Source organism: Pavona decussata, unplaced genomic scaffold, assembly GCF_977016875.1.
Source record: "Pavona decussata unplaced genomic scaffold, jaPavDecu1.1 SCAFFOLD_169, whole genome shotgun sequence".
Lineage (NCBI taxonomy): Eukaryota > Metazoa > Cnidaria > Anthozoa > Scleractinia > Agariciidae > Pavona > Pavona decussata.
The window spans coordinates 1,186,786-1,205,326 of NW_028145580.1; the positions used below are offsets into that span (position 1 = coordinate 1,186,786).

General features: G+C 37.1%; 2 protein-coding genes across 2 annotated transcripts; both read right to left on the reverse strand.

Annotated features, from left to right (window-relative positions):
* Positions 1-1,976: 1,976 nt before the first annotated feature.
* LOC146464113 (uncharacterized) lies at positions 1,977-3,739 on the reverse strand. Its single transcript, XM_085130162.1, has one exon. It carries the CDS (start codon positions 3,611-3,613, stop codon positions 2,048-2,050), a length of 1,566 nt encoding a protein of 521 aa, XP_084986288.1. The 5' UTR covers positions 3,614-3,739; the 3' UTR covers positions 1,977-2,047.
* Positions 3,740-6,429: 2,690 nt separating this feature from the next.
* Positions 6,430-18,493, reverse strand: LOC146464114 (E3 ubiquitin-protein ligase RING2-like). The gene is made up of 14 exons (XM_085130157.1): positions 18,333-18,493; positions 16,453-16,598; positions 15,359-15,408; positions 14,103-14,190; positions 12,276-12,311; positions 12,050-12,154; positions 11,876-11,900; positions 11,121-11,240; positions 10,701-10,753; positions 9,627-9,723; positions 8,910-8,972; positions 8,433-8,509; positions 7,793-7,834; positions 6,430-7,085 (listed from the first exon to the last, which is right to left on the reverse strand). Exons 1-14 carry the CDS (start codon positions 18,379-18,381, stop codon positions 7,020-7,022), a joined length of 1,017 nt encoding a protein of 338 aa, XP_084986283.1. The 5' UTR covers positions 18,382-18,493; the 3' UTR covers positions 6,430-7,019.
* Positions 18,494-18,541: the final 48 nt, after the last annotated feature.

Consider the following 18,541-nt stretch of genomic DNA (forward strand, 5'->3'; position numbering starts at 1 on the left):
TAGCCTTTTTTAAAGGAGCCTTTAAAAAGGCTCATTTTGTAAGCTAATTCAGTTTGATCTGACATATTTGTCCCTTCGAAAACGAAAGGAATTAGTCAGTTTGCAGTGTTACGACATTTTGAGCTGACGTTATTCCGAAGGAAACTGGAGATTTTCGAAACAACTAAGCTTGAACCCTTCGAAAAGATCACCAAAATGGACCGTTGGGTGCGCGCCCCCCCCCACCCCCCCTTTTTCTTTTCTTTTCTTTTTTTTTTTTTTTGCAAATGCGGAACGCAAGCCACAAAGCAACTTCGTTCCCAGGATCTCTCCTCTTCCCGTCTCCTGAGACCCTGAGAACGAGGTTGGATATGAGCAGGAGTCATGCGGGTTCCCGCTGTGAGAGGAAAGTGTGGAATTTAGAGCGTGTTTTCCATGCTTTTTTTTTTGCAAGGGTACAGGCGGCCTGCACCATTTGCAACCTCTCACATTCAGTTGGCCAAGAGAACAAAAGAACAAATAACAAAACAATGCGTCTAGACACATAAAACAAAATTAACGTGAGGTCAGTACCCATTTTTGAATAAAAGTGTAAATTCTGCACCCTTTAAGTGACATGAAATAAAAAAGGAGCACCGTGTTTACTTCCATCACAGTTGTTATTGCAGTGGTGTGCAAAATGTCGGAACACAGCAAAATCCCACGGGGGGGGAGGGGGGAGTGGGGTAGGGGGGTAGAGGTACTGCAACAATCCCCTATTATCACCCTTACTAGGTGGGGTAAGAATTTGCTAAATAAATGTACTTCCAAGGGCCACACCATAACAGAGGCATGCCTTTTAGAATGCATTCAGTTTTATTACATCATGGAGGGATTACTCTCTACCAGAAGCATATGCTTCTGTCTCTACTTCTAAAGGCCTGAACTTTTCCAGTAATTCATAAACTACGTGACATTTTAGGTAAGACCTCTTAGAAAATGCAACCCAGTAATAATAGTCATAGCTCAATTCATTAAACAAATCTGCAGATAACAATTACAACAAGGACCAATCAGAATGAGCCATTTTAAATTCTAGTAAAATAAAGTTAAAAAACTAATAAACTTGATGGTTGTGGCTGTACGTAAACTCAACTGACTCATTTTCTGGCTGACAGAAATATTGAATTTTGCACTCTAACTTTTACCCAAGCACATCTGAAAAATAGCAACGGAAAATAGCAAACTAGAACAGTACTGTTAATTATTATAACTGCCCAATTTGTCAGAACCTGTATTCAGGTGGTCCCTGTATTAAGCCAACAAGAGTGAGGGTCCCACTTGGTTGTCTGCTTATTACAGGTTGAACTGTGTATTGGTTCAGTGGGAAATTTAAATGTCCTACAATTTTGGAAAAGCTATTTTGAATTTTGTTCAAAATTCAACATGATAATGGAATGCCCCGTCTCCATCATGGGTCTTTTAAAGGTAGTAAGGTATTCAACCTGTTCATTAGTTGAAATGGAGGTCAACTACACTTCCACAGCTGATTATACATGTACTGCAATGTGCAGAGTCGCATTTGCCCACGATCAGGAAATACTGACAGAAGAAATCTTCCCATGGATATAAAATATGTTACAGAGAAAATAATGCATTGTAACTTCCTTATTCCTCCAAAAAGAAAAAGGTCTGTAAATTTCCTTCACCAATTTCTGACCGTGCTGGAGATGTATGTTATCCAGGTGAATTATGTCAGGCAGTGATATGACAAGTGAATCTGACTCAATTGGTAGAAAAACTGCAATCAATTATACTGCAGCAAAATTTGAATTATGGATCTGCGTTTCGGGACATTTAGTCTGTAGTTAATTCACTATGTTAATTAACACATTTTTGGGATAATTTCCTTCACCATTGTCAGATTAAAAAAAATAAACTGTTATTGGTCAAATAATACCTGGAAGTTCTTAGCTTGTTGAACTCTTGATTCTGCCCAATTCTGAGGTGGTCATCTGTTTATGTAGATGTACATTAAATTGAAACAACAGAGACTACACCTCAATTAACCCAAACCTTGAGCCTAAATTTAGCAGGAACTTTTTAAAGTTTTGAAAACCAAGTCTGCAAATGTGCAGGCAATATCCTGAGTGACCACATTACTGTAATACACGATACTCCACCAGAGGTTACCATTGACAGTAACAATGTTGTTCCCAAACACTGGCCCAAAATTATGCCCTGCACCAGCGAAGTACACTTCACTACACTCATAAGCCCTTAGTTCAACATCGCTTCTGAATTTGTGGCGACCAAGGTTGGATATTTTAATCAGGGTATCTAAACGACCCGCTGTTTTCTTCTGTTTGGAGACTTTGTACATTTTCCTTGGTAAGTCAATGTCCAAAGAATGAAGTAACTTCAGTGTAGAATGATGTTTGCCTTTTGCAACAGCTTCTTGCAGGTCTTGTGTACATTTCTTCGCAAAGTTCCAGAATGCTTCTTTTGACTCATTAATCACAGGTACCGGGATCTTCAACTCGCAGTCCAATGACAAGCAACCTAACTCATCACTTGACACTGATGGAGTGCATTCTTGCCTGGTATTGACATTAAAACTTAATGGAATAGTCATTGGTATTCCTATTTTGCCATTTTGCAACATGGTCGACATTGTGATGCTTGTTGCAGCAATGAATGCACCATGCACAGTACACTTATTTTCCTTACAGTTCCTTGCAAGCTGTGAAATTGCTTCTTTAGGTAAATGTCTTGGCAAAATGCAAGTTTTCTTTAGTGTATTTGGATCCTGCAAGCTAGTAGGAGGGAAAACTCCTGTGAATTGGTGTCTTGGTTTACCCATGATCCTATACAGCAGCCGGGTAAAGATTGGCTTAAGGGCAAGGAGTAGTTTATCCAGCTGCGGCAGTTTAATGTGATGCATCAAAAGCTTTGTTAGAGAGGGTCTCAGGGGTAAAGAATTTGATTCCATTTTCTCATCACAAGATTGTGATTGGTTCAATTCCTCTAAAAAGTCCTGGCAAAGTTGTAGCATTGAGGTGTCATCTGCAATAACCTGGTGTGCAGAGAAGAGCAAAGTGTTACTGTACCACCCCTCCCTCGGTTCAAATTCTTCCCCGAGCATTCGAACTCTCCACAGCGGTCCTGCAGAAGTCTCAAATGGAGCCAAGAGTTCCTTTTCGAACGTGGATTCCCAATTTCGAGCTGGTTTGTGGCTTCTGACGTAAAAATCAACGGTATAAGGCTCATCCATCTCAATAAAACACTTCAACGGTTTCCCTTTTCCATTCATGCCAATCTCTTGGACTCGCATACGAAGAATTGAATGCTTTTTAGGCAAACGTGCCAATACTTCACGAACCACGCTCGTTTGGAGGGGAACTCTCGATTTCAGCAAAAGGACAATCGTTTGTAAGCTTCCACCGTGGCTGTGGAAATCATCAATGACGCTTTCAAACACTCCTAATCGCCTTCCAACTTGATCTACAGCGTAATCGCCTTCCTTTTCCTTTCTTTTCTGTCGTAGCCGGTCGGAGCAAAAACCAACCAAAGATAATATAGCCACCGCATAAACACCAGTTAATCCAATTTCGGGCAGGTAATTGCTCAACAGCTCCAAAGCGGACCAAAACATTCTATTTATCTCTGCCAAATAGGCAGATGAGCGATCAGAATCGCGTTTATCGAGATGAGAAAATACTTTGACACGCTTTCAGAACTTAAACTTTGTCCGAAACGAAAGTCCGGCTTCGTGATACGCAAGATCCATCTCCCGGCACGTGGGCGACGTCACTTCCGGTTGTTATGGGTTACTATTTAAAACCGCCGCGAACGTCACGATAAGACTTTAAATCGGTCTTAAATCTGTTGTGGATATATGGATATTAGTGTGTAAGTTCCTAAACAATCTCAACCTCGTTCCAGGGAGGTTAGTACAATCTTGGTTGGAATCGCCACGCAATCTTTCTCTTCAGAGGGACTGCGTGACAACCTCATGGGGGTGACACAGCTGTACAAACACAGTGGTCAAAATTCCCATTATCCTCACTGTTTTCCATAATTAATTATTATCTTTCTTAAACTGCTAACCAGTTCAAGACGTTTTATGTTGGTGACCATTTCCTAAATGTTTGATCAAGAAGTGATATTGTAAGAGGAAAACAGATTCTGGTCACGGGATATACAAGTGACTTGTTCGTCGTACGTATTAATGTAAAGTACTTGAGAGGCACCAACAAGCTCGTAGTCCCACGTAAGAAAACTACAAACCTTGGCTTAAAATCTACAACTTTTATTGGTGCCAAAGTGTGGAATTCTTTATCGGATGAATTACGTTCAATGGTCTTCAATGACAATCCTTAAGAAATTTATGAATGCTGTAAGAGGGCTAAATTTCTGATGTGCAGTTTTGAACTTTTCTATGATTCACTGTAATAATCTTAAGACTTAGGACTGTTTATTTTTTATTTATTGATATAGTTAGAATGTTAGTAATGATTGCTCATGTATGTTTTTTTTTATATTTCCCTCGGCATATTAGCATTACTGCATTGCTATATAGGGGCCTAATCAGCTTCATCAACCCGAGTTGAAATAAAGTTACTTACTACTTTAAACTATTCGAGGTGCCGGCAAAGATCGTGAATAGCAAATAAAGGTGGCACCGAAAGCCAATAAAAATTAATTCTCTCAAAGATCACTTTAACATCGACCCCCGATTGCTCAGTGGTGGAGTACTGTATCCGAACTAGTAATCAGGGCCCAGTTATTCAAAGCCCGATTAACCTAATCCTGGATCAACGTGAACTTTCATTCGAGTTTAATTACTAATCGCTAAAGATTCTTCCAAAAGATTTTTGCCCCGAGTTTTGGCTTACTGTAGACCTTTCAATTCTTTACCCTTAGCTTCAAATTAGCCTTTAAAACCACTTTTAAAGAGCGAGATTAAAACCTCGATTAACTTTTAATCGTAGATTAGCGTTAATCGGCTTTCGAACAACCGGGCCCAGCTGAAGGTCATAGGTTCCACTCCTGCTGGGAGAACTCAGAATTTCTTTCTCTGAGTATCCCTGTGTCACTGACTGAAAACTACATCTATCATTAATTTTATTCACCTAAAACATAATATCACGTTTCTTTCACAACTCTTGACTTCTTGTAAACTTTATTAGTGAAATGATCAGCGGTACACAAAATTGCTTAGTTTGTCTTGAGGGTGGAAAATGGATGTTATCTGATCATGACGTACTTACTAATAATATATTAGACAACAATGAAATCACCAAAGATACTTCTTTTAACAATGTTTTCAGCAAATACCAATAATTATTTTAAATATATTGTTGCATTGCCACACAAAATGGCAGAAGAAAAAGTATAACTGTTAACAATTATGAACACAGGATAAACACAATGACTACAACACATCGTTCATTATCGGTTCTTCAAGACAAGTCACCTTCAAAAAACTTGAGAAGCCTTTGTAAGAGCCCGAGGGTTAACAACTCTCTCGTTGCTCTTGGCTGCTAAGTGGACAGCTCAGGGAATGATCCAGGTATGACCAGGAACAATGAGAGCTGGTTGTACTTGCAGACAACCTTATTATAGGAAATAAACAATGCACTTTGTTAACGCGATTTTACAAAATTCGCTATAATTTAATGTATCTTAATTAATGTCGATGTAAATTTAATGTACGCTATTTTACAACAATGTTATTTTAAAGCACCTTTATTTCATTACAAAACCTTATTAGTTCATGACTCCTCTATTGGCTCTTCAGAGTCACTATCTTTTGAATTGATAGGGTCTAGTTAGGCTTCAAAACCAAATTTTCGGCTTTAAAAAAAAAACTTAGAAACATCCGCGCACTTGCCTTTGAAGGTTTTATTGACGGAAGCCAAAACGCAGTTTGGCTTTCAGATATGTAAAGTGCGAGTTTGCAGAATTATGAAAATCGCAGTAAATAAAGCAAGATGCTTATCGAAAAATTCGCGTTAATTTAATGCATGTAAGCTTAACTTTTGAAAAATTCGCGTTAATTTAGTGTAAGGTAAATTTTCTTCGCGTTGTCAACGTGCATTGTTAATTTCCTATAATAAGGTATAGGAGGTTTTGAAAACGTGACATAAACATAAACATCAAATATAACAACTAAAACAGGCATATTTGCACTTTTGACTATGTGAATGTATCTATAAGTTGTGTTTCAGTCACAGCTCAGCAGGCATTTATCCAAAATGGCAACCAAAACTTCATGTATCCAAGGAAATTGGACTCTAAAAGACAGATGAAGGAGGGTACAACACCCTGGAATCATGGCAAAATCTAAACATGCTGTTAATTCTGAAAAGACAACCCCCCCCCCCCCCAATATATATCACAGATACCAAAATTAACCCAATAATAAGCCTCAATCATCCATGAAATGTTGAGTTAGCTGTTTTTTAAAAGCAGCTTTTATTGCCAAACACAACCAATGTTGAATACAATAATAACATCAAGCGTCACCACGAGAATTAAGCCCTCCCTGAAAATAGCCCCTCTCCACAATTCCTTTGAATGCATGTGAGCCCAGGACTTATATTCAGAATAATTTATTGTAAGGTATGCTCTCTCCGTGCTATAATGTTTACCTGTCCTACAGTGTAGGAGTTGACTGAAAATTTTGGTTGCCAGTTTGAAGGGTTTACTGCTTTCTGAAGCCAAAGCTACACATGTAAAGTATTAAATTTTTGCTCAAACAGGCAAACCTTATTTTTCAAAATATTAGTCTTTGCCAATGCACAGTAAGAATTACATTAAGGGTGACCTTTACATAGAAAGCTAAGGTGATGCAAAAAGCCTGTACAGAAATAATATTCTCAAGGTTTCGTTGAATTTGTCGGTTGCCGGCATAAAGGTGGTTACATCTACAACTTTACTACATACTGGCCCAAGGAACTTAAAGAATGATGTAACTGAAGCTTAAATATAAATTATTAGTACTACTATTAACTTGGAACAGAAAGAAGCCACGATCTTGATGATACATAGGTCTGTTAACTCTGTGATGGGGGTTTGTTGAGAGCATAGTACATCTCCAGTGGCTTGTTAACTTTCCAGTACTAAGAAAGAAAAGAAAAGAAAAGAAAAAAAAAAAACTTATTCCAATACAATAATAAGCAAACAAACAAAAATTATACACGTATACATGGTTAAATTTTGACCTTATTGAAAAAAATTAATGATCACCCTTTAAACATCAGTCAGATTGAGAAAAAAACCCACCAAACAGACATCAATTCATTTGAAGACTGAGGTGAAAGCGTGTCTTATTTTGGTCATTTGAAAACACCCAAATAACAATGCAACTACTTGTGTTCCTAAATACCAGACCTTTCAAGAAGATCTGAAGTAGATGTAGGCAGCTACTCTAGTACCTGTCAGAGTTATGTAATATAAGGAGATGAAAACCACCTTCACCAAGAGGGAGAATTGTTGAAAATTGAAATGCTCAGAATTGCTGCTTTCAGCATTTCAACAAACTGATATACCAGAACAACTGAGAATGCTTCCATTTTGTTTGCTGATAATAGTTGTGTTTGATTTTGTACTTACAAAAATAATAGTCAAGGTAACATAATGCATGTTGTAGTTGATGACTCACAACATACAGTACTACCCTCTGTTCAAAGCTGTAGTACAGTTATAAGTGCTGAGTCTTAACATCAAAAGCACTGAAATTCTCGTACTGTTTTGAAACAATAGAATGCATGGTTTTGCTATCTCTGTTGTTAAATAAAAATTAATACATTTTTAAATTTCTGGTTACCTTCTCGTTGACAAAATCCAGTATCATTGAACCAGGAAGTGGCTAAAATGTATAAAGGAAAGCAGTCACATTACTGTTCATTATAAATATGTCACACTTAAAACTCCGATCCACCAATATTTAAATATGCCAGCAGTCAAGAGTTGTCCAAAACAACCAGTTCCTCTTGGTAACATCTGGGACCTTACCACACCCCAGTGGTAATGCCATTGAAACATCACTTAGAATAAAATATTTATACTAATAGTCTTCACTTTATCTGATGTACCTTGAAATAATAATTTCATTATATAAAATAATAAAAATATTATTCCAACTCTTTCAACTTGTAAAATGTGACCGAATTTGTCCAAGAGCATAATTAGCATTCAAGTACTGAAAGAGAAAGCAAGTTTCAATGTAGTGTGGCCATGTTCTCTAAAAACATTTCATGTTGTTCTAATTTCTAGAGGACATCAAAGAAATGTACTAAACATTTATCACACAGCAGGGCCACTGTTTTGCTCATAAAAAGTTTTGTTTTTCAATGTTCTCGTGTCATCACCATCATGTTTGCAAAATGTACCTTTTAAACCATGTGCTAACAACTAACAACTTGAACAAGGCATTTTAAATATTGTAAATGTTACGGTGTACTTACTGTATACTGGCCTGGTGTACTTGCAATGTATATGGTGAACTGCGGAACTTCAATACCCTCCTCTGATGAATTGGCTCCTATTTTAGTAATACAGCCAGGTAAGAACATGTACATATCTGTTCAGTGTACTCTACAATCTCAAAACCACAGCATTTTGAAATGAAAATTGTGCACTTTATTATCCATTATGCAAAGAATTTCCTAGGCAAGAGCTTGAGGAAAAAGTTGGCCTCTTGATAATGCTCTAACCACAGTTACATGTACAATGTACATTGTACTGGAGATGATTGGTGAGCTTGGTCATTTTCTAGGTCTTTGTAAACTGCATTTTTCCTAGAATCTGAAATGTTGAAAATGTTTTGTGTGGAACAAAATTAATTGTACATGTACATTCGGATCCATACGCCATTTTTTCAACTCTCTGCCTGGGTCGTGTTAAATAAACTACATTGTAAGAATTCTCAAAAGGGTACTTACCAGTTTCATCTTGCTGTGATTCTAGTGCCAGTCTCATAGCTAAGTACTTGGCAAGATGATCAACTTCAGATAGAAAAAACAACAACAACAAACAAACAGAAGTCATGCCAATAAAATAATTTGTTGTTAAATACAGTGTATGGAATATAAAGGAGCAACAAAAGTGCTGTTCTCCTTTGGTAAGATGGATATATGAAGTGCACGCAAACTTACTGCATTGGACCCTGTTACTTAACTCTTGAAGTAAATGTGCAAATTAAGGTACTGTAAGTGTTGTGTGGATTTCTAAATACTGCTGACTTTAACCCTTTAACCCCTAATATCAAAGACCAAATTCTCCTATCTCGTCTCCATACGTTTCTAATAAAAGAAGTATGGAGAAGTTATTAAAACATCAAGACAATTCACCTTGGGTTATACACTGTATCCTTAATTCTCATGACCTTGCGGGCTGAATAAGCATTGATATTACAAGGAGAAATTTGATACTGATCACTGTTAGGGCTTACATGGAAAGGTTTAATTTACAGCCAGTCTAAGCTGATCCATCTAATCTGGGCCCTACAGAAATTCCGCTAGTAAAACTGGACATGGACATTTAATGGAACAAAATGCTCACCTATTCTAAACAATTATGCTGCATGGGCAGCACAAATCAACCAAGAGAGTGAGAAGATTATTTCTCACCAATCAACAAAATTATAATACAAAACCCACCTGAGGCATTAGCTGTGGTTTTAATGTAACGAGTTTGCTGTGCTACTGTTTCTGGGTCATGATCCTTGGGATGTGGCTTAAACACCAACTCAATTTCCTGTTTGTGTATAAATTCAAAGGGGAAAAAATATTCTTTTATTACTATTTTGTGTTTTGGTGAAACCTGTGCTGAAATTCTGACTACCCTTAAGTACAAATTATATACCTCACTCAAACATGGAAACAGTGGTAAAATTTCATGAGGTCTAGAGAGGGAGCCCGGGGAACCTTTCCACCAGTGTTTTGGCCTGGAGGACCACAACTTCTAAATCTAAAACATTTTCTGGAGGCCTCCCACTAACTAGGCTTGATTACCAGCCGCTGTTCGGGAAAATACCTGAGGGAGCAACAGAAATTGAGCCTACCCACTAACACAACATTCTGGAGCCAGCAATAGACCTTTATCACACGGCGGCCATGTTGAGTCTCAGGAGAATAAAAAGTTTGTTTTCGCATGGCAAGCCTCGCACTGAATTCGCATCTAGCTGAGACTTGTTGTGCGAAAACAAAGCTTTTATTCCCCCGAGGCTCAACATGGTCACTGAGTGATACGGGTCTATGGGGAGTGAGAATCATCAATAAAGTCAGTTGGACAGCAAACCATATTCTGTTTATCACCAAAATGTTTTCAAGATACATGTACAGTATGACTGTACAGTGACAGAATTTGACAAAGCTACATGTAACCTGATCAACATTTTCAAACTGCCATCCATTTTTCATAGAAATGTTCCCAGTTCCCATTTGTTTTGCTAAAGAACGGATTTAAATAAAGTTGTTGTATTTTATTTGTAAACAGTAAACCATCAGTGCACTGGTACAGAAACTTACACAATTGTATCTTAAAAAAAGAAAAACTGGGTCATTTTTCTTTCTTTAGCTTCCTCGTCCTGCATTTAATCTACACATTGCACTCTACATGTACTTGCTTCATGCACAGTTAATTTAGATCATGCACCAAAATAATGTCCTGGCAATTATGTCAAATTGTTAAAACCAATTAATAATTTGTCAGTGTCACTCTAATATCCTTACATTAAGAGGTTCTGATGTTTCTGCAGTTGCTTCTCCAGTAGAATCCAAAGTATCTTTCAGAAAGAAAACAAAGAACAGTTGCTAACACTTGAAGTCTCACTGTACAGGTAGCCCAATGCTAAAATAAATAATGAGCTTGGAGAAAGAGGGGCATGAATGCATCATTTGGCCTTGGAAGTTGAATTGCTCTAAATCAGTCCTATGTGTATTTCAGCTTAAACACAGGCTATCGTGTAAGACATGTTTGTTTGTATTGCTTTTATTTCTTGACTTACATTCAATTGTCAGAATTGACCATAGGGGCCTCAACAAATCATGCATGTGTGGAAGATTCCACTGCTGCAATAATATTGTTTAAAATTATTATCGTAGGATAGTGAATAATGTTTATAAACAGCTGTATTCATGAGCCCAACTCACTTTCACTTGCATCTGATTCTGGATCAGAGGATGTCTTTTGCCTCTTGCGTACAATATTGCTGCCACCCTCCCCTGTAGCTGGTTGACCTGTGGAACCTGGTGTCCCTGGACCACCTGCTCCTGTGAAAAATACATTAGAATTAATGAAAAATAATTCAGTAATTTTTGACTTCTGTATTGACTCTTGTTATTGGTACTTGGTACATTTATGTGTACCTATGGAGTGTAGCATGCAGTTAGAAAGGCATTTTCTTGAACAAGAAGATTTGGAGCAAGAAGAAAGGAGGAGGGAGGGGGGGGGTAGGGTCAAAGATCTCAGGACTCTGTGTTATTGTACATGCATGCAAGTCTGTCGCTAAAAAAAATGTTATTGCAGCTTACATGGAACACCATTTTTTTTTCAAATAAATCAAACACGAGGGATGTGTTTTATTTTCAAGATATATCTCACACGCAGAAGACAGATAATCATGCAAGGTAAAAAAGGTACAGAAAATTTATTTTTACATGGTTTGAATTATAACTAGAAGCTTGTGGGGCCACAAATGCTACCAAAAAGGATTTCAAAATTAAACACTTCTTTAAATAATAATTTAATAATAATGATGATAATGATGATGACGATAATAGTTATTACTATTACAGACTTTATTGAGCTAGAAAAATCAACATTCAAGATTAACCAAAATTCTAATTTTGTGTTAGAATGCAAGTACTGTACTGTACCTGCTGCAGTTATAAAAAATAATTATTACCTGGGTCATCGGATGATCTTTTTCTCTGAAATACAAGTCAAATACAGACTGATGTGAGAACTGAAACTACAGCTGCAGTTATATATTCATGTAAATAAAATAATTACATGATGTAGTCAAATTTTGAGAGCATCATATACTGTTACTAGTACTACTGAACAGTAGGCAGCTTACCACTCTCTGAGCTCTGTTTATTGCCTGGAGTTTAAGCCCTTCTTCAATGCTACTTGTTAATGCTTGTTGGTTATGGTGCTTGTTCAACCTCTGTAGAACCTTTTCCTGCAAAGACATATGAGAGAAACAGGTTAGAAATCTGCATATTTTCGTAAAATAAAATAATAATAAACATTCCATTATTCACTTTATTTGGTTGTTTCTACAACATGTAATGTTCACCAACCTGATGCGCCTCATATTCATCTCTGTCTGGATAAATCTAAGAAGGAAAAGACCAATAATATTTTTATTATTAAAAAAGGATGCTTACATATAAGCCAATTTGCTTTCATAGTACAATAATGACTTGTACAGTACACTTTACACTATGTAAAGTATAATTATAATTGAAGGGCTGGGAGCATAACTGACTTATGTCGAATTTCAGCCCGTTTTTCGATGTAGCTCGGATTTGTCCAAACTGTTGCATGTGAACTGCAATTCGATTGAAAACCATTGTCCAGTATTTTTTTTCACGCCGCTTTGTGTTTCGTATTAATGCCATTGAGAAATTTTACCATCTTGTAAAGATATATCGGTAACATTATAGACACTGGATGACCAAAAGGACAATGCACTGAGGATTAAATACTTGTATTCAATATACACTCGTTGTCTTTGAAACACGGCACACGAAAGCAATGTTTTCCGCAGGAGCAATGAAAAGAATGCTGTCACGCTTTTATTTGATTCTGTTACAAACTACTACGTACGTGACAGGAATGTCCGAAATGCAAACAGTTACATTCTCCAAGAGAAAATGTGTCCATTTCCTGGCGTAAAATCCAGCTTTGTCCCGTTTGTCGACATATCACTCTTGATAACGCAAAATACTAGCATTCTACACGATTAACAGGAAGACATGTAGCCATTTCAACGATTAACAACGATTAACGGCAGTACTATTAAAAGGTAAAGACTATCTATTATTTTTAAGAGCAGTCGGTGTTAACCGTTAAAAATCTATGTTAATCGTACTTTTATTGAATCATTGCCTTGAAATTGTCAAGTTAATCGTGACATACCGAATTTCAAGCCTGGCAAACCACAACTAAGGCTTGCAAAACACCTTGCACATGGCGGGATTTGTCTCTGATGCTCCCGCGGGATTTGATAATCGAATTGAAAAATTCGCCACGGCACAGTCATGACTACCAAGGAGGGATTCTTTGAACAACATTTCCACCAGTTCCTGTGAACTGCATTCGTCAATTTCATAACTTTTCAAAAGATCCATAGATGTCGTGCGTTTACAAACTTCACCAAACAAAAGCGAAACCAGCTAGCCAGTACGATACGGAAGTTGTTTATACCGACTGCCTTGATCTATTTTGGGCTTGTTACAACCCGCAAAAGCAAACCATGATATCATCTCAAACGTTACTTATAGAAACAACAACTGGTGCGGCTAAACACGGCTCATGGACAGTGGAAACTTTTAGCCTACCGATAATTTGGAAAACGAATCTGCCGTGGACAAAACCTATAAAAAAATTTGCCTTCCAAGCGCGTTCACTTGTAGACAAGCAAACTACCAAATCCCCCTCCCCCTCCCCCTGACTCAATGTTGTCTTTTGGGTCACGAACAGTTTCCTGGCAAGTATCACTTCCCACATCAACATTGCATAAGGGGGAGGGGGGGAGGGAGAAGTAACTGTGGTAGAATTATGAAGGGAGAAACAGTAAGTGAGTGGTTTTTTGGCTGTCTGTGTTCGGTTGTGATTGCATAGGGGGAGGGGGTGGGAGGGAGAAGTAAGCAAGTGGTTTTTGTTCTGTTCGCGTTTGGTTTTCTCAAGGAGTTTTGTCCACGATTGTAAAACCGCAAAATGTTTTCCAAAGCAGGGAGAGCCAAAATTCGTACAAATCCGTGCGAAATCGAAAGCTGCCCTAAAATTCGACATAAGTCGGTTATGCTCTCAGACCTTCAATTATATTTAATTATGAATCTTCATTTGTTAAAAAGGCAACATTCCAATTCAGAATAAAATTAATGACTGTATGTTTCACCTACCTTTGCAATCAGGGCATCAAAATTAGGATCTGGACGTAATGATCGTTTTGAAATCAACTTCTTCCTACATGTTGGGCACTCTTTGTTTCTGACATGTGTGGAGGAAAAGCCATTACAGACATTAGTGGAATAAACCGACCAAACAGTTCCTACACCAGTATACAGAGAAACGCACAACCAAACAACGAAGCAAACATTTACATGTAAATTTCACTTAATAGCATTTTTAGTTATTTTTACGAGACTGTAACAATTAACAATTATTATTCCACAAGCACGCGTTGTATACGAGATGATAGATAGCCAATGAGGTGACACAGCGCCGAATTGGCTATAATCATCTTGTATCCAACGAGCGTGAGTGGAATACAGTAATTGTTTTATCAAAAACAACTACAAAAAAATCACTAAATCTTGCCGATTTAAGGATATTTTCTTTTCCCCTGGATGTGTACTCTTACTATATTTGTGGGACATGGTATAATGGCCTATATACAGCCATGCCCACTTAACCAATAAAAAATCCATGGAACTGCATTCTCTAATAAGTCAGTTTTCAATAATAATAATAATAATATTATTATAAATGATGAAGATAATGTTGATGATGACAGATAAAGGAAAGCAAGAATCAAGCTAAATTGGATCTTCCAGACAGGTACAGTACCTTTTAAGAGTAAGTTGACAATTTTGACTCTATCCTCATGAGAATCAAGTATTGAGGATTAAGTTGAGAATCAAGACTCAAACAACTAGAAAGTCAACTTGATTCCTGATGCTTGCGGGAATCACTGAACCAAAACATTCCTGATTATTCTTGGTTTGGAGAAAACAATAATATTTATTTGTTGAGTAATAAACAACTGCAGATGGCAGGTTGCTCCACAAGCACAAAAAAGTTAAAAAGGCCAGCACAACAGAACAGGTACCACAGAATCAATTTGTCTGTGAAACATTAGAAAGAATGAAAATGAGAATGATCTCTCCAGGCTGCTGGTGCAAACATGAAAACCTTCAAAGGAACTAACCCTAAAAATCAGAGGAAATGCAGTAAATGGAAAAATATTTAGGTAAAATAGGAAATTTCATAGTGCAATAAATCTAATTCGGTATTGTAGGAATAAAAAAACACGTAGAATTGTGAGGAAGGTACAGTAGGATATTCTATGAAACTACTATAATACAACTAGTCATAATAGAGTTTTTGGATGGCACATGATAAAGTATAGATAAGAGAAAAGGATCAACCAACATACCCACTCCTTAGAGCTGTGATAATACACTCTTGACAGAATCTGTGTAAACACTTATAAAAACAATGGACATTGTAAATAAACTGTGTGATATATATCTACAGTTTTTTTTGGGGGCCACGATTTTAGCTAAAACCTTGGCCCCAAAACAGCTCCCTCATGCCTTGTGTAAATGTTTCATACTTTCGCCTATTCCTTTTTCGTAAATCCTGCCGCACCTTGGTGGTCTGTATTTCTCGAAATTGCCGCAGCAATGGCTTAAATTCAGGCATTATGTGTTTGTTTGTAAAACTCCCTGAAGAAGTCTACTATAGTTAGATGAAATGTGTAGGAGAATAAACAAGTTTTCTAACTACAGTTTGCAGAGTGCTGCTCACTAGTTCAAAGTGTTCAAAAAATAGGCTTATTGGTGACCATGCACCACTTTAAAAAAACATCTTTTGCCTCCTTTCTAATATGTAGCTTACATGTAGCTAACCAATCAAAAAACTGGAACTGATACAGGCAGAGAAGTCAGTTCTGCATTCACTTTCCAGCAATAGTAACAACTCAACACCCCTTAACAGGGGTTTCAATAAAATTTGAAGTAGGTGGATGGTTGTTGTAGAGTAGCTGGCTGTGACAATTGGGGTCATAAGGGGTGCAAAAAATTTTGAGATCTGGAAGCAAGGAAATGCTATTTCATGAGGACCAAATTGAGTACAATAGATAAGAAAGATTTCTTACAAATCACTTGTTCATGATCTCCATTTAACGTGTTGAACAGCAAATAACAATAAGTGTTGATCGCGTTGTTCTTAACATTGTTTAAACCCTGGGTGTGTTATGTACAATCTTCCAATAGATAAAAATGAGACAAACTGTCTATTGGTAATTGACTTTGCGTGCCATTTCAGGAAAAAACAGGTCAGAATTGGGAGATAGAATGGCAATAGTAGGCGGCGCTGATATAGAAAGTAGGCGGCGGAATTCACCAGTTGCCAGCTTCTAATGAAACCCCTGCCTTAATATCAAGTGGCAATGGTACGACATGCAACACTGAGCACATTATTAATAAATAATTTATTATTCATTATTTGTGTTGTCTGATATCATACCTCTTTGGTTGTCATTGTATTTTTCAGCATGTCTAAGCAGATAGGGCACATGAGCTCACTGTGTAGGCTGCGAGGTGAGATGGAAATCTCTGTTCCATCAGTGATGGCCTCTTGAGGTGTACGATGGAGCTCATACAAGCTTAGCTCTGAAAGGACAAAAAGGATAAATTGTCATTAATATTGCACACAAATGTAAATAATTATGGACCAATTTTTATATATTAAAATATTAAAATTCTTACTCACAGCTGTTGCTATGAGACTTAAGGGAATACATGTAAAACAACAGAAAATTACATTATTTTACATTGAGGTTCATTGATGAATAATTAATTTCTTTAATTTGTTTTATTCCCATAAGCTTCTCAGTCAAACTAGAATTTTAATAATTAATTTTAATTTTAATATATCAAAATCAGCCGCAGCCTATAGTCAGCCTGCAACCTGGACAGTAACTTTGGGCGTTACATAACGTTTTCTGGGTTTGTTTTAACTGCAGTCAAACATGAACCTAAGAGTCTCCTGTAGCTCATTGATGCAGCATCTGGACTGGTTACAGACACTACTCTGACTTTTTTTCATGAGTGTGTGTTTTACACTTTGGTACATTTCTTCCCTGTCCTCTGCAAAACAACAACGTGAAATGACCAAATTATAGGTTTTTTGGAGAACGTGAGCACACGACAGTGAATTTTTCATTTTCTTTCTTAATTTGAATGCCACTCCTACCAATTTGGTTCATGGATAGTTTGCTGTTTCTGTAGAAGTTGAGTGAGTTGAAATAATCGTAAAGTAACACAAATGAAATAAAGCTATATTTTCAGGTGTCGTTTTCATTGCCATTGCCGTCGTCGCTACTTAAGCTCCCTAGTATACAGAGGTTTCATTAAGTTTTGAAGTAGGGGGGCACCTATAGGAGAGTAGCTGGGCAGAAAATTACACTTGAAGTGAATTTCTTTATGTTCAGTTTAAAAGTAGGCAGGTTCTGTCTCTTGTGTATCCTGGTCGTGGTAACCTGGTCCCGCCTTCTAATGAAAACCCTAGTATATTATTCTAAAACCTGTTTTTTTTTATTATTTTTGATCATTGACTGGTGGCTAGGAGACCTGCCAAGCCAAAGACACAAAAAAATGCTTGTTTTCCTCCAATTTTGCTGTCCACATGCAAACAATAAAAACATGTCTTTGTATTAAAACATTTCCACTTTGAGCACCCTTTTTGAAAATCTCCACCTTAAAAGCATAATTTTTTCATCGTTTACAAGCGGACGGGAGGTCTAAACTGTATAAAAGCAACTCCATTTTCCACTAAAATTGATCACAAAAAAGTGGATGGGGCTTTAATCAACCTTAAAAGAGGGAGTACAAAAGAGGAAGTTGTTAGCTAGGCTTAAAAAAAGCAATGAAAAAGGTAAAACACTCTAGCAGATTTCCTTGAAAACCTACTGTACCAGTGAATTGGAAACAAAAGGACTTATTGATTAATTAATTTAAAACCAAACAGATTGATCAGACGTTTGTTTAAAATTAAAATGAATACGCGAATTTCAAGAGCTTTAAGATTAAATAAGCTCACGTACTCATGCAGTACTACCGCTTTGACGAAAGGATCATGATTTTGGAGAATACGGGCTTATAATTTTTCCTGTCTAAAATTATTACGTTTAAAAGACAACATGAGATAAACTGATTATTTTACTGATAACTATCTACTTAAGCGTTGGTAAAGATGTAAAGAAGAAAATAAGCAACAATGTCACAGTATGGAGTTCATACATCATGACAGTATATAGCAAGCTTATTTTTTTATAATTACAGTGTTAATGTCCGTGCACAGCACGTCAACGTTGCTGACTATTTTGAAGTTTATCACGCACTTACCCCATGATTTTGGCTGTTGGACTGGTTGTGGTGCCACTGGAATTGCCATTATAGATGATCTATATCTTGAAATGTACTTTTTCAAAGCACAAATTCAACAAAAATGAAGACGATACCCAAATATTCAGCAGCAAACGAAAATGTCCCACAAAACCTTGAGAGGAGCAAATAGGAAAGCTTTGTAACCAAGCCGCTAATGTTACCGCGCG

What these genes read in the sequence shown, in the direction of transcription:
- LOC146464114 (XM_085130157.1), bottom strand. Translation starts at nt 18,381, where the DNA reads ATGGCAATTCCAGTGGCACCACAACCAGTCCAACAGCCAAAATCATGG. An exon ending in AAGATCATCCGATGACCCAG is followed by an intron (nt 11,241 to 11,875) that starts GTAATAATTATT and finishes TATTTTTCACAG; the next exon opens with GAGCAGGTGGTCCAGGGACA. An exon ending in AGAATCAGATGCAAGTGAAA is followed by an intron (nt 10,754 to 11,120) that starts GTGAGTTGGGCT and finishes TCTTTCTGAAAG; the next exon opens with ATACTTTGGATTCTACTGGA.
- LOC146464113 (XM_085130162.1), bottom strand. Translation starts at nt 3,613, where the DNA reads ATGTTTTGGTCCGCTTTGGAGCTGTTGAGCAATTACCTGCCCGAAATT.